This window comes from Pelodiscus sinensis, chromosome 21 (genome assembly GCF_049634645.1).
Source record: "Pelodiscus sinensis isolate JC-2024 chromosome 21, ASM4963464v1, whole genome shotgun sequence".
Classification (NCBI taxonomy): Eukaryota; Metazoa; Chordata; order Testudines; family Trionychidae; genus Pelodiscus; species Pelodiscus sinensis.
In genome coordinates, this window is record NC_134731.1 from 27,238,114 (window position 1) to 27,252,422 (window position 14,309).

Below are 14,309 nucleotides of genomic sequence, written 5' to 3' on the forward strand. Positions count from 1 at the left end.
GGCATGTCTACAAAGCCGGACTAAAGCTGAAATAATTGCATAGCTCAAGTCGAAATAGCTTATTTTGGCTTTTGGCACCGTCTACACAGCAGGAAGTCGAGCACTCTTCCTCTGACGTTCCATACTCCTCGTACAATGAAGGCTACAGGGGTATGTCTAGACTACATGGCTCCGTCGACAGAGCTATGTAGATGAGTTCACTCGGCAAAGAGAAATGAAGCGGCGATTCCTTTACATCAGAATGACCACCGCGCTGTGCCAATCAGCCGAGGCATAAAGGATCTGACGACAAAGGGTTCTGGGGTCGGTAGATGCCCATCTAGACTCCCGCGCTGTGCCAACAAGCAGCTGATCAGCACAGCGCGGAGGCCATTTTAATGTAAATGAAGCAGCAATTATTTAAATCTCCGCTTCATTTCCCTTTGCTGAGTAAACTCATCTACATGGCTCCATCGATGGAGCCATGTAGTCTAGACACACTCCAGGAGTGGGAGCAAGAAGTCCTCAAACTTGATATTATTTTGACATTATGTCGAAATAACGGCTTGCTGTGAAGACGCGGACTAGAGGTGTTTAAGTCTCGGCTTGACAAAGCCCTGGCCGGGTTGATTTAGTTGGGATTGGTCCTGCCTAGAGCAGGGGGCTGGACTTGATGACCTCCTGAGGTCTCTTCCAGCTCTATGGTTCTATGATTCTGTGATTTCAGATTAACGTCATTTACAGGGCTCGACAAACTATGTAATCTACTCGCCCGTGGCAAGTAGATTACAACCCGGAAGAGCCAAGTTTGGGCGATCTGCGCATGCACAGAACGATCTGCACATGCGCAGGTCGCCGGACAGCACGGCTCACCGCGGTTCAGCAAGCCCTGGTCATTTATTCCGAAATAACGCTGCTGTGTAGACATAGTCTCAGACAGCCTGAGAGGCTCCATAGGAATAATTTGCAGGCATCCACATTCTAGTGAAGAGGTGTCCATTCTCCCCGGGTGATGCTGCTAGTTAATCTCTCGTGGAGAGCAAGCTTATCCCTTTGGTGCTGGCTGCACAGTTCTGTGGCCTGGCAGCTGAAAGTGAAATGCACTCGCCTTACTCGTGCTGTGTGTGAATCCTGAAGGGGTTCGTTTTAACAGGCCATTCCCTGCAAAAAATGGTAACTGAGGGCACATGGCCCTTGATTTCCCCACAAATGGCTTTTGCTGCAGTTCAGTTGCTTGTTAGCTTGCCTGTGGGAGTGAACGGTAACTGGGTAGAAACTCCCTGCTGGATGTGCAGATTTTTTGTAAAGGTGCTTTGCTTTTTATTTTCCCATCTTCTCAAAGAGTCTATTTCATGTGGCTAGTAACCTGCTTCCCTGACCAGATGGTTTCTGAATGGGTCATAGCAACTGTTGCTTGGCAGCCAATCAGTGTCATGTGCAATGCCCTGAAACGTGAGATCTTCCTGTTTTGAGCCAAATTGCTAGCGAAGCGGAAAAAACACGGTTTTGCTGATAGATAACCAGTAGCCTTTGGATTGGGGGAGCTGTAAACGTTCCACTGGGTGCATGATGGAAACAAGAGACGAGCGTTGGCTGGGGAAGAACTAATGCTGTCGCAGCCTGACCCTTTGGCATGCCTGTCTGCTTCACTGCGCTCCTCTCTTGCAGCACCTGCGGCTGTCCCTGAACGAGACTGGACAGTGCCATGTGCAGCACCTCTGGTTCCAGACCATCTTCGATATGCTGCGGCACTTCCACACCCACCCCATCCCGCTGGAGTCCGGCGGCTCCGCCGACATCACTCTCCGCAGCTACGTCGTGGCGCAGGGCCCGTTGTCTGGTAGGTCATACGGCTAACACGGCCCCCTTCGTATGGGGCACGGGAGGCTGCCAAGGTGTCTGGAGGAGAGCTGGAGATGTGCCAGAGCTCGGAGCCGGATATGATCCTAGGACGCGGGGTCAGGGCCGTCTCTGAGAGTAACATGTTTGCACCAAGTTTCCTGAACACATCCAAAAGGAAAAAAAGACTCTCTTGTGTTTTCCCCTGCAGTACGTGGTGCTGCTTAGTCTAACATGTTGCCAGGCCGCGGGGAGCGGGGCTGGGAGCACTGCGCTTGGCCCTGGAGTGCGTCTGACCCCCAGCCAGCTCAGGAATGGTAGTGTCTGGCTCCAGAAAGAACTACATCCAGGATACTCCGGCTAGAAAAGCCAAGTTGGCCTCACAGGCTGGTGCCCTTTGACATGGGCTAGGGTGGTTTTCCAGAGGGAATGTTCACTGCATCTGGTACCTCTCATGCAGGGATCACGAAGCAGTTGATGAAAAAGGGTCTGTGACTATTGTCCCATTTTATAGACAGACAAACTGAGAGTCGGCAGGATTACTACGTGCTCAGAGCCACGCAGTAAGGGATTAGAATAGAAACCCACCATGCAGCCCCCTCTAGTGGTCGCCAGGCTGCACAGAGCGCTTGATAATCCTGCAACAGCCTGGCTCATGGAGCAATGGGGCAGGCTTTGGAATCCAGAGGCCCCAAGTTCTGTCCTTGCTTATAACTACTCACCTGCATAGTGGGCCTTAGAAATACCCAGTGTCCTGCTCTAACCACTAGGGGTGCTGCCTCCGATGTAGCGATCTGTGTGTATCCGTCCCCACGAGCTGTGGGCTCTTTTCTCAGGGGATGAGGCACGTGCCATTGCACATACTTGATGAGGCAGGGAGCGTGATGTCACTTGGGATGCAGTTGGGCAGCACCGCATGGGAAGGGTTTTATTACCTGGGAGCCCAGCGGGCTGAGGTACAGCTCATGGTGGGCAGCGTGTCCGGGGCCTGATCAGGAGCCTGAGGGGCCAAACAGCGGGACAGCCCTGAGGAACTCCTGCCCCGAGGGGGTGCGATCACATGGGGCCACGCTGCCTCCAAATGGGAGTAGGGTTGATGCACTTCAAACCCACTCCCCAAATGAGCAATCCCAGGCAGCAAGGGGGGCCCAGTGGGATACAGTGCTCCCCTCCGTAGCTTAAGCCTGAAGCCGAGGGTTGTCTCCCAGTTCCTCCCCAGGCGGACGGGTTTCCTGCTGTCTGCAGAGGCAGAGTTCCAAGGCCCTTGATTTTTTTCCCCCAAGACCTGCCTGGTTTTCTGTGGAGCCACCAGGTCTGTGCAGAGTCCCCCACACCCCTCCTGCCTCTCAGCCCCTCAGATGGGGACATGCTGCCCGGAGCCCTGCACCAACTACTGTCCAGCTTTGAGGGGTTCCACCGCAGTGGGAGATGGGGTCTCCTCAATGTGCTGGCCCTGATCCTCTGGCAGGTCCCATCCCGGGTCGATGGGAGGGCTGGGGCGACAGGCCCCACCTCCCATCCAGCCCTGCAGAGCGCGTGTGCAGTCGGGGATAGACGGGACAAGTCTCAGCGCTGCCACTTTCTACCCTCCCATAGATCTTTGTGCCCCCGTTCCCATTGGGAGCATATCAGCTATTCCAGCGTCTGGATCCCTGGCGTGCCAGCAAGCAAGGGGCTTCCAAGGGAGGCTGACGCAGCCCGGGGCTACCCCAGCTGTGCCCTTGTGCTGGGGGAGAAGGAGCCACCGTGGGGGTCTGCAAGGCAGGGTGCAGAGCTGCAGTCACCCCTCAGGCAATGAGGGTCGTGTGGCCTCACGCAGCAGACTGGCCAAGACCCCCTTGAGAGCCGAGTTCTTCCATGTCCTGCCATGGGGCAGCGTGAGAGCCTGGGAGGGGCAGGACGTAGCTCATGGCATGTGAGCACTGGCATCTGAAACACTCCCCCCAGGGCATCTGCAGCAAAGATTCACCGTTCCAATGCCGGAGAGGGACTCAGCCGGCCGGGAGCCTGTTCTCAGCTCTCCTGCTGACTTTCTGTGGGATCCTGCCTGCTGCCTGGCCTGGCCGGGCGCGGTGAGGCCGAGCCGGAGTTGGCAAAGTGCTCCGAGATGGGCAGAGATGGCGAGCTAGCTCCTTCGTCAATAGATCAGCCCATCCCATAGTGTTCTGCCCTTCCTCTGATGCCCAGTGCAGCATGGCCACTCTCAGGACTTGGCTCCAGATTTCAGCTGGTTGAGTGGAGGAGAGACCGCACCACCTAGTGTCGAGGAGTTGGAAGATCTGCAGCAGATCTGGAGTCCTGACTTTTGGTGGCTTGCTGGGTGACCTTGGGCAAGATCCCCTCCACTACCCCATGGGTGCCTCAGTTTCCCTACCTGTCACTTGGGGACAATTACACCTGTGTAAAGCACATGCATCCCTCTGAAGACAAGCACCACGTGAGAGCAAAGCTTATTGGCAGAGCTGTGTAGGGTTCCTGTGCTGTTTGTGCCCCAGGGACAGGGAACTCTGCCGGTCCAGCACCGAACCGCTTGTAAAACGCTCACTTTGATGTGTGTAACTCTCCTGTGTTTCACGTGCAGATGCCAGCCCCGCCCCGCCTGTTGCCTCCCAACAGCCCACCTGCAGGAGCGATCTTCTGTCTCAACACTACTTCGCCAGCTTCGTGCCAGGCCCTTTCCAGCCCGTGTCGCCCTTGGAGGGGGCTGTCGCCTCTTCCTCCTCCGCCAGCCACCCCCTGTACCACCGAATGGAGGGGACCCTCAGTGCCCGGAGCCGCAGTAACAGCACCGAGCGCCTGCTGGAGTCGCCCAGCGTGAGCGCGGAGGACTACCACGACAGCGACAGCTCGCGCAGCAGGACCAGGGCGGTTGAGAACCAGTATTCGTTCTACTGAGGGGTCACAGAGCGGAGGCCAGCCCTCCGTGGGGGCGTCCTTGCCTGCCAAGGGAGCTTGACCCCTGGCTCTCCCCCGGGGATGTTTACATATCGCCAAGGCCCAAAGCAGCGGCCTGTCCCCATTCTCTTGTCAGTTCTCTGGTAGGCCCCTTGCTTCAGTGTCCGATTCACTGGTGCCAGCCGAGAGTCGCCAGCTCCTTCCATCACCAGCAATGGACCGAGGCCCTCCTTTCACCCCCTCGCAGCTCGGAGAACCGTCTGAACGATGAGCCACTCGACAGCCCGGCAACTGTCTCCATGCCCTAGATCTGGCTCGCGCTCCGAGCTCAGAAGGCCAAAGAGGCCAGTGCCATTTAGGGACCTGTTCTAGGGCCAGCAGCGCGCGCTCTCTGCCCTTCTCAGCTTGTGTCTGTTCCCTTTTCTCCTACAGAAACTCGCCTGCTGGCCCCTCATTGTCTGCTGTCTAACTGGGACTTTCCACTGGCTGCTTGGGTCTAGGAGCAATGCAGGGGTTCCCCTGCAGTAGGAATCCATGGCTTTGATTTATATCGTTCTTCCCTCAGCTGTGCAACAATGTCAGCATCTCCTAGCGTTTCCTTGCTGGAGAGGATTAGATGTTGCCAGAGTTGGAACCTAGTCAAGGTCACCTCAAACGGTTACTTCCCTTTAGGGATAATTACCTTGAGTTCCGCAGACAAGCCACCACAGGCTAGTAATATTTTTGAGATGACCTTGCACATGACACAGCTCGCTGAGGTCGTTTTGTTGTGAGCACAGAGCATGCGTCCGCGCACACATCAGTCAGGGATGGAAGAGGCCTATCAGGCTATCTAGTCCCTCTCCGTTGCTATTGCAGGATTGTTTGCTGCAGGAAACTTTGGGGGAAGTATCCACTTGAGTCCCAAACTCTGGGGCTTCTGCCGTTCCCCCAGGGAGATGATTCCAGAGTCTAATGCATTGCACGCTCAGAAAGATTTTCCTCATAGCCAGCCCGTGTTTTCCACGTTTTTCATTTTTATCCTTTTGCTCCTCACTGCAGCCATGGGCTCCACTCTCAGGCTACGTCTTCACTGCAAGTTTTTTGCTGCAGAAAAAATGCTAATGAGGGACTCATTAGCATAAATTGCGACATCATTCGCATATTTTCTGCTGTTTCTTTTTGTGCAAGGGGTTTTTGGTCAAAAAGAAGCAGTGCAGCCACTTCCGTTTTGCGCAAAACCCCCGATCCTTATGCCTCTCCAGGGTTTTTGCACAAAACGGAAGCAGCTACACTGCTTCTTTTTGCGCAAAAACCCCTTGCGCAAAAAGAAATGGCAGAAAATATGCTAATGATGTTGCAACTTATGCTAATGAGTCCCTCATTCGCATACTTTGTGCAGCAAAAACTTGCAGGGAAGACGTAGCCTCAATAATTCCTTTTCCTTCTTGGTTTTTTAAATTTTATGACTGTTTGGAGGGTGGAGTCAAATCTGCCCTGCCCCTGTCAACTTTTTGCCAGCCTGTATTTGTGGATTTGTTAGTATTTCCTTCTAAATCCGTCCCCTGATCATTTGTGTTTATGTTCTCTCAACTTCCCCCAATTTGTCAGTGGGCACATGAGTGTTTTATGCAGATTCTCTCTCTCTCTCTGACATGCACATACACTAACATGAAAGTTCATCTCAGTCAGGGCTAATCCTTTTATAGTCTATTGTCATTGGTAAGAGGAACACAATTGCAAATGCCCCTTTTGGCAAATTCAATCAGATACAATGACATTGGCCCAAATTCTCAAGTAGTAATTTCGGGGGGCGAGGGTTCCCGGGGGGAGGGGAGTGTGTCCCCAGCTGGAGATGCTCACGGAGCCTCATTTTCAGTAGGGCCAGGCCCCTTCTACTCTCTTAGTAGCCATTGCAAATTTCAGGTGCTTGGCTGAGCTCTCCAAAATTAAGACACTGATACTCATCAGGGGCTGCTTTTGAAACTATTGCCATTAAACCTGACTGCCTGAAAAAAACAAGCTGGAGAAAAGAGCGGGTTGTTTCCTGCTGTGTTCATAGATAAAATAACTGAAGTTTTTGGTGTTTATGCTTTTGATTTTAATTTGAAACAAAAAAATTGTACTCATGGCTGGATGGAACTCCCCTTGGCCAGAAGGACAGCATGTAAAGCCAGGTCTACACATCAGTTTCATGCTGCTAGAACTACATCCGTTGGTGAGCTGAGGAGTGTGTATTTTTTATGATCTGAACAGTTACCCCAGTAGCTCTGCAGGGTGACCTTGGACAAGCCATGCCCCTTGTCTGTGCCTCAGTCCTCCCATCTGTAAAATGGCCATACAGAGACTTTGTAAAGTGCTTTGAGAGTTACTGACAAAAAGCTCTAGATAAGAGCTAGTTAAAGGGGCCGTGTAACACTGGATTCTATTTCCCTTCCCACGTGGAACAGGTTATATGGTGCAAGCACCCGTCTAACAGAGTGGAGGTTTGCACTGGTTTCATTCTAGCAGTTGTTAAAGCAGCACAACTCGTGTGTGTAGACCAGGCCTTGAGTCCCAGGTTCCTTTTTTTTATGGTGCCTTCTTTCCCGATGTGTCCTCCATGTCCCCACACTCTCCGTAGCCACCTTCCCAGCTCCTTTCACCCCCGCTTGCAAAGGCAAAGGATGAGCCTGCTTGCTGCCTCTCACAACACTGACTTAAGTGTTCCTGCAGCAGCATGGCAGGATGGGGGGAGTGGAGCCTTCTTGGGACTCTCTCTCCCCCACTGGATGCCAATCTCCCTGTGCCTCCAGCCACTTCTGCTTTCAAAGGCTCTGGAAGGGACAATGGGAGGGGCTGGATTTGGTTTGGGATTTTTATTTGCATGCTGCAGCTGCCCGGCCCAGGGAGTCAGATATAGAGAAGCCCATGTGCTATACGAACAGGTGGCACCCTGTGCTATGGAGAAAGGCAGGGCTTCCTTAGGTAGCCATTTGAAATAGACCTGCTGTGTTTGCACACCCAGGGAACTGGCTGGGAGGGCCCAGATATCAAATTAGTGCTGCCATTCTCCTTCTCCAAAAAGACTCAGCGAACTGATCAGACAGGGGCAAACCAATGCCTTGGAGACCTTCCCCAGACGGCTGTTTTTCCCTGTTCTGCCTGGGCGGGGCGGGGGGGAGGGCACGTGGGAAAGGGGGTAGCCAATGATCTACAGGCAAATATGTTAATTTGTAAATAGGGGGAAGTAGGGAAAAGTGTAATGTTCTGTAGAATAATTAAATTTATTTAAACAACTTGTAAAACAAATGGGAAAACTGAGCCCCAGTTTTGAAATAAAACCACTTGAACCAAGACACTGCATTGGCATTGCTCTTCCCTGGGTGGGTTACACAAGTGATGGTGGCTTAGAATGGTGCATACATGGGTACTGGGGGTGTGGCAGCACCCCGTAGCTTGCAGCCATTTCTGTCCTCCCATGTTTGCAGTTTGGTTCAATGGCTCTCAGCAACCCCACTGTACAAATTGCTCCAGCACCTCTGAGCACACTGATGGCCCAGTCCTGGCCCAAGCCTCTGTGCTTGTGAATAGATTGTGCTAGGGCAGCGATGGGCCGCATGAGTGGCCTTCCTTCATCTCAGATTGTCCTTACCAAGGCAGTCTCCTGGAAAAGGGTAGTTTTGCTCACTGCGCTGGTATCCCTGCACTATGCAGAGGGTGCTGACTGAACCGCAGCGGTGCTTTGATTGGAGGCAGAGGGAGCACACGGCTCTCACAGCCAATGTTGTGTGCAATCAGCATGCACCTCTCTTCCTGTACCTTGCTTTACATATGTGTCACTTTGGTAATACTGGTAGGCAAAACAACTACATGGATGGAAACCAGCAGAAATCTGGCAACCCTGTGCATGGGCAACAGTAAACGAAGTGCCACACGCCCCACACATGGAACCCCAGTGGACTGCCCATCACTGTGCTAGGGGCTGTCTAGACAGAGCAAGAATGGTCCTTGTCCCATTCTGCTGCCAGCCTGCTCAGGGTAGGAAGGAAGAAGCTTTCACCTGTTTTACAGCAGGGGAAGCTGATGCACAGAGCCACTGTTACATGCCCAAGGTCACAAAAGTTGTAAATAGAACCAGGAATTGAATTCAGGTCTTACAGAGCCTCATGCTAGGGCCTTAACCACAAGACTCTTCTTCCTCATTCGCAAGTAGCACTGACAAGTGGCCTCAAATGGCAGTGGCTGGGGCACAGCTGGGCACCAAAACACTTCCAAGTGGTCCACAGAGCTATCCCAAGGGGAAGCCTCTGTGCCAGGGACCTGAGCTGCTTCCCGCTCATGGTAGCCTGTTTTTGGAGGCTTTGTGGGAAGCCACTAACCTCAACCAGCCACTTGCTCCATTGCTCTCTCGGGTCATGGGTAAAGTCAGCCCTGCAGAGGACTCCATCGTCATTCATACTTCGTTAGCCTCCCTGGCTAGAGGCCTGCATTGACATGTGGGCTCCTTGCAACCATGGCTTTTGTTGTGGAATGGGTTCCCCTTGTTAGGTCCTCCAGCTCTGTCTGCATAGGATCTCTCAATGCATTGCCCCCGGTGCTGCAGCCATCTGCGTCCTTTGGCACTGACATTCTCACTGCTGCTGAGGTACTGCCTGGATTTTCCCGGAAGGCGCTGGCACAAGTCCGGCTGACACCTGGGTACGTTTCAGAAGGAGGCTGCTCAACTTTGTTTCTTGCAACCCGCTAGGGTGATGGAGTAATTTCACACTCACACTCACACTCAGACACACAGCTCACTCACATTCACTCACACACAGAGCACACACACTCACACTCAGACACACAGACACACTCACGCGCACACAGCTCACTCACATTCACTCACACACACAGGACACAGACACAGTAAGGATGTTAAGGACTAGTCGACTATTCTATAAGCAAATGTTTATGGGACAGTCAGTCAACTAGTTGATTCCCCCTCCTTGATGCCACTATCAGATAAAGGCAGCAAAGGGAAGGGGGAAGAAAGGATACTTCAAAGTGGCACAGCGCTGTGCAGCGCTGCCCCTTTGAAACGCCGAAGCAGTGTGCAGCCTGGAGTCTGTGGCCCCGGGCTCCATGCGGAATTCCGCATTCCTCCTTTGATATGTACAAGAGCCCCAGCAGGGGCTCTTGTACATTTCAAAGGAGGAAAGCAGAAGTGCCTATTGACTAGTCAATGGAAATGTCACCGACTACTCGAGTAGTCAATTAACCACAATTTAACATCCTTAAGACACACAGCTGAGTGGGCAGCCCGTCAGTCAGTGACCAGAGAGCTGGTAAAGCAGTCATACTTTCAGGAAAAGCAGGTAGGAACCCTTCACTCTAGGAAGCTCATGCTGCTTGATCCCTCGGGCAAGCTGGGGGGCCTATTACATTGCCTGCCCTCGGGAACTAGTAAGTTATTCGTGCTATGGTGTTCGGGTGAGCTGCAACTTCCTGCAGCAGGCACGAATGAATTGGGGGATGTGCTGGAAAATAACGTCTTGTCCTCCTCTCCCAAGATTCCTGGGAAGCTGAGAGAAGGAGGCGTCTGTCCATTAGCAGTGAACACAGAGAGCTGGAAGTAGAAACAATGCAAGACAAGGCAGCTATGGTGTAGCACAGCGGCTTGTTTCTCGGGGGCCCACTGCCCTCGGCTGGAGGGAGTCGGAACTGCTGTGATGGGTGCAGTGACTGACTCACAACAAACCTAAGACTCCAAGGTTTTCACATTTCACGTAGATACTGTAAAACTCAATTGGCAAAATGGACATTTCTGCCCCACCTCCCCATCCAAGTGCAGGAGCATTTCAGAGGGATAACAACTTCAGTTGTTTTCAGGAATGCACCCATTTTTAAGAAGGCACCTCAAAAGGCTGGGTTTTGAAATTGCAATGTTTGTTTAGACAAGATTAGGGCGAGAGCTTTTTTTTCCCCTGCTAACGCATGCAACTGTTTTCCTGTTCGGATGTAAAACCTGCCAGTCTGCCGTCAGCATGGTTTTGGAATTAATCAAGACCCCACCACAAAACTATGAGTCATTAAATGGAGGGTTTTTTTAAATTGGACAATGGAATATTTGCTGGTTTTGCACAACACTGACAATTGTCTTGCCTCTCATGAGTGTCTTACAAGCCTGTGCTCAGGGCAATTTCCTAGGGGATTTGGTTTGGTCCTAGGGGACTGCTCTTTACACATACTGCACGTCTGAGTGCCATTAGATCACCAGCCAACCCACGGCGATTTTCTGTGACCGTACGTTTGTAGAAACCACATTTTGGACTCTCTGTAGAAATAAGCTGATCAGATTGTGTGTAGCTATTTCTGCATTCCCAGCTGGCATTCCACCTTCCTCCTTGGGGGGCAGTGCCCCCAGAGCCATGAGCTGAGAGCCAGCAGGGGCTTCCCCATACTGAAGTGTTTATAGTAGAACTACAGCTTTGTAGAAGGTGGCAGCTGCCGTGATGACAACACAGGGCGATGCCTCAGAGAGCAATCGGATTGGCCAGAGAGGGTCTAGGTATCAAGCGGTGCAGAAGGATTGGAGGGGTTTCAATGGATTAGTAATGGTACCATTTATAGCACTGCAGATTGTGACTGAAAATGGACCAAGGGCTGTGCCACAGCCTATGGGAAATGAGCTGGTGTCTGTTCGGCTCCCACTGGACAGGTGTCACCCTCCCAGAAACTACCATCCCAACTGGTACTAACTGAGGGTATGTCTACACTTGCACCCTAGTTCGAACTAGGGATGCAAATGCAGGCATTCGAAATAGTCAATGAAGCGGAGATTTAAATATCCCGCACTTCATTAGCATGATCTCACCGATGTGCTAGTTTGAATCACAGCTGATTCGAACCAGGAAGTGCACTCAAAAAATGAGGAGTAACGTTAGTTCGAACCAAGGGGTTTGGTTTGAACTAACATGTCCCGGAACGTACTTCCTAGTTCGAATCAGCTGTGATTCAAATTAGCGCGCCGGCGAGATCATGCTAATGAAGCGCAGGATATTTAAATCTCCGCTTCATTGACTATTTCGAATGCCTGCATTTGCATCCCTAGTTCGAACTAGGGTGCAAGTGTAGACATAACCTGACACCTTTTCTGGCAATCTTAGCAGGAGACCCATGGGCTGAATGAGCCATGTGGAGACAGGACGGCTGGAGCAGCATGCAGGCAGGCTGTCAAGAAGTCAGCCATTTGGGAACTCTTTCACACCCGTAAATGCACAACACTCAACACACAACACGCTTAAACTCAGTTGTGTAAGGCCAACACAACACATAAACCAATGTGTTCTCTAGGTCAGCCTCAGAGGAGCTAAAAAGGAGCCTTGTGTAAACATAGAGGGTGTGTCTACACAGCAAAGTTATTTCAGAATAACAATGTGAGCATCTTCACAACAATTCTGTTATTTCAAAATAATTGATGGCTTATTCTGTAAACCTCATTCTATGAAGAATAACGCCTATTCCGAAATAGCTATTTTGAAATCAGGCATGTGTAGATGCTCCACTTCTGCTATTTCTAAATAGCCCCTCACCAGGTCCATTCTAAGTTATTCCACCTGGGGCTCTAAATCAAGATAGCACGTCTACATTAGGGAAGCCTGCCTCGGACTAATTTTGAGGCTTCCCTGGAGTGTAGATGTGCTATTTTGAAATAAGCTATTTCGGAATAACTATTCAAGAATAGCTTGTTCCAAAATAACTGTGCAGTGTAGATGTAGCCAGAGGGGGCTGAACTAGAAACCCAGTTCCACATCCTCTGCCTTTTGGGGGCGATTCAATGCTAAATCCAGATTTTGGACGCACTACTTTAATATTCAGAACTGATCCAAAGCCCTCCTCTCTCTGCACATCCCTGGAACCTTAAGCCATCTGGGAGCTAGATCCAGATTCTGCAAGCTTCAGCCAACCTTGGTGTAAAATACAAAAAGGCGCGTACCCCTTTTCCACTGCACCTGACCTTTAGTAGCTAATTTTGGTGTGCACACAGCCAGAGTGAATGTCATGCCATTTCTGTAGCATGCAGCTGGCTGACAAGAAATTTGGCTTGCATATGAAGCTTGTGTCCCAGCTGGGCTTGGCATTGACTCCCAGTTCCAGATTTCCCACTATTGCAATGGCAAAATGTCGCTTGGGTTTACAATCTCCCCGTAGATAGAAGCCTTGTGCCTGCAAAGGCTGTGAAAATGGAAGTGCATGGTGCAGGTTCACCTGCAGTGAGCTATCTCAGTGCCTTCTTTCCCATACACATTGCCTGTGTTGTTGGAAGCAAAACCCCTCAAGCCGTGGCCATCCATCACTGTCTGTGCACAAAAGCCTGTGAGGTGTTGTGGGGAGTGCTGGTTAATTACTGGAGTGACACGAACAGATGGCACAAGCAGCAACACAGGGAAGTGCTAGGAAGTACGGTCTCACTTACATTGTCACCAAGGTAAAAATTTGGCACGGGACAAGCATGCTGGTGTGAAATGCACTGAATTCTGTCCCAGAGCCTCTGTGGATTGGTTGTGCACGATGCCAGCAGCAACAAAACACTCCCAGAAAATGATTGACTGTGCAAACTGAGGCCTCCTCGCTCTGACGTGTCTCATGGGGCTGTGGGGACAAAATTCAACTTGGCCTTCCTCTTGCTCTGTTTGGGCCACAGTAAAAGGGGCCCAGCTTTGAAAGCAAGAGACTGGAAAGTTTGACCTAGTGGCTAGAGCACAGGCCTGGGTCCTGGGAATCATTGGCTACGTCTACATTGGCATGATTTTGCGCAAATACTTTTAATGCAAGAGTTTTTGTGTTAAAAGTATTTGCGCAAGAGAGCGTCTACACTGGCATATGCCTTTGTGCAAGAGATGTGCTTTTGTGCAAAAGCATCCATGCCAGTGTAGACGCTCTCTTGCGCAAGAAAGCTCCGATGGCCATTTTAGCCATCGGGCTTTCTTGCGCAAGAAATTCATGTTGCCTGTCTACACTGGCCTCTTGCGCAAGAACTGTCGTGCAAGAGGGCTTATTCCTGAGCGGGAGCATCATAGTTCTTGCGCAAGAAGCCCTGATTTCACACATTAGAACGTCAGTGTTCTATGGCAAGAACTCCCCGCCAGAGTAGACAGGCAGCATGTTTTTGCGCAAAATCATGCCAATGTAGACACAGCCCCTAGTTGTGCAGGCATGTCAGGTGCAGTGGAAAAGGGGTACACGCCTTTTTGTATTTTACACCAAGGTTGGCTGAAGCTTGCAGAATCTGGATCTAGCTCCCAGATGGCTTAAGTTTCCAGGGATGCGCAGAGGGAGGAGGGCTTTGGATCAGTTCTGAATATTAAAGGAGTGCGTCCAAAATCTGGATTTAGCATTGACTCTCCCCCAAAAGACAGAGGATGTGGAACTGGGTTTCTAGTTCAGCCCCCTCTGGCTACATCTACACTGCACAGTTATTGTTGTAATCTCAGCTCTTTCCTTATATCATGTTGCAGGTTTGGGCAAGTCACGTAGGCACGTCTACACAGCAGTATGCTTTCGAAATAACAAGGTGAGTGTCTCCACAGCAAGCCCATTATTTCAAAATAATTTTGAATTAACGGGCTTCTTATTCCGGAATACTAAACCCTCAT

At 51.1% G+C, this 14,309-nt stretch overlaps 1 protein-coding gene across 4 annotated transcripts in view; it reads left to right on the forward strand.

The window, feature by feature from the left end:
* SH2B2 (SH2B adaptor protein 2) overlaps positions 1–6,267 on the forward strand; it is an 81,602-nt gene extending 75,335 nt beyond the window's left edge. For all 4 annotated transcript variants that reach the window (XM_075904411.1, XM_006114232.4, XM_075904410.1 and 1 more), the window contains exons 8-9: positions 1,648–1,819; positions 4,400–6,267. In XM_075904411.1, the coding sequence (XP_075760526.1) occupies positions 1,648–1,819; positions 4,400–4,713 (486 nt within the window). In that variant the 3' untranslated portion in view covers positions 4,714–6,267. The remainder of the gene's footprint in view (positions 1–1,647; positions 1,820–4,399) is intronic.
* The last annotated feature ends 8,042 nt before the right edge of the window (positions 6,268–14,309 follow it).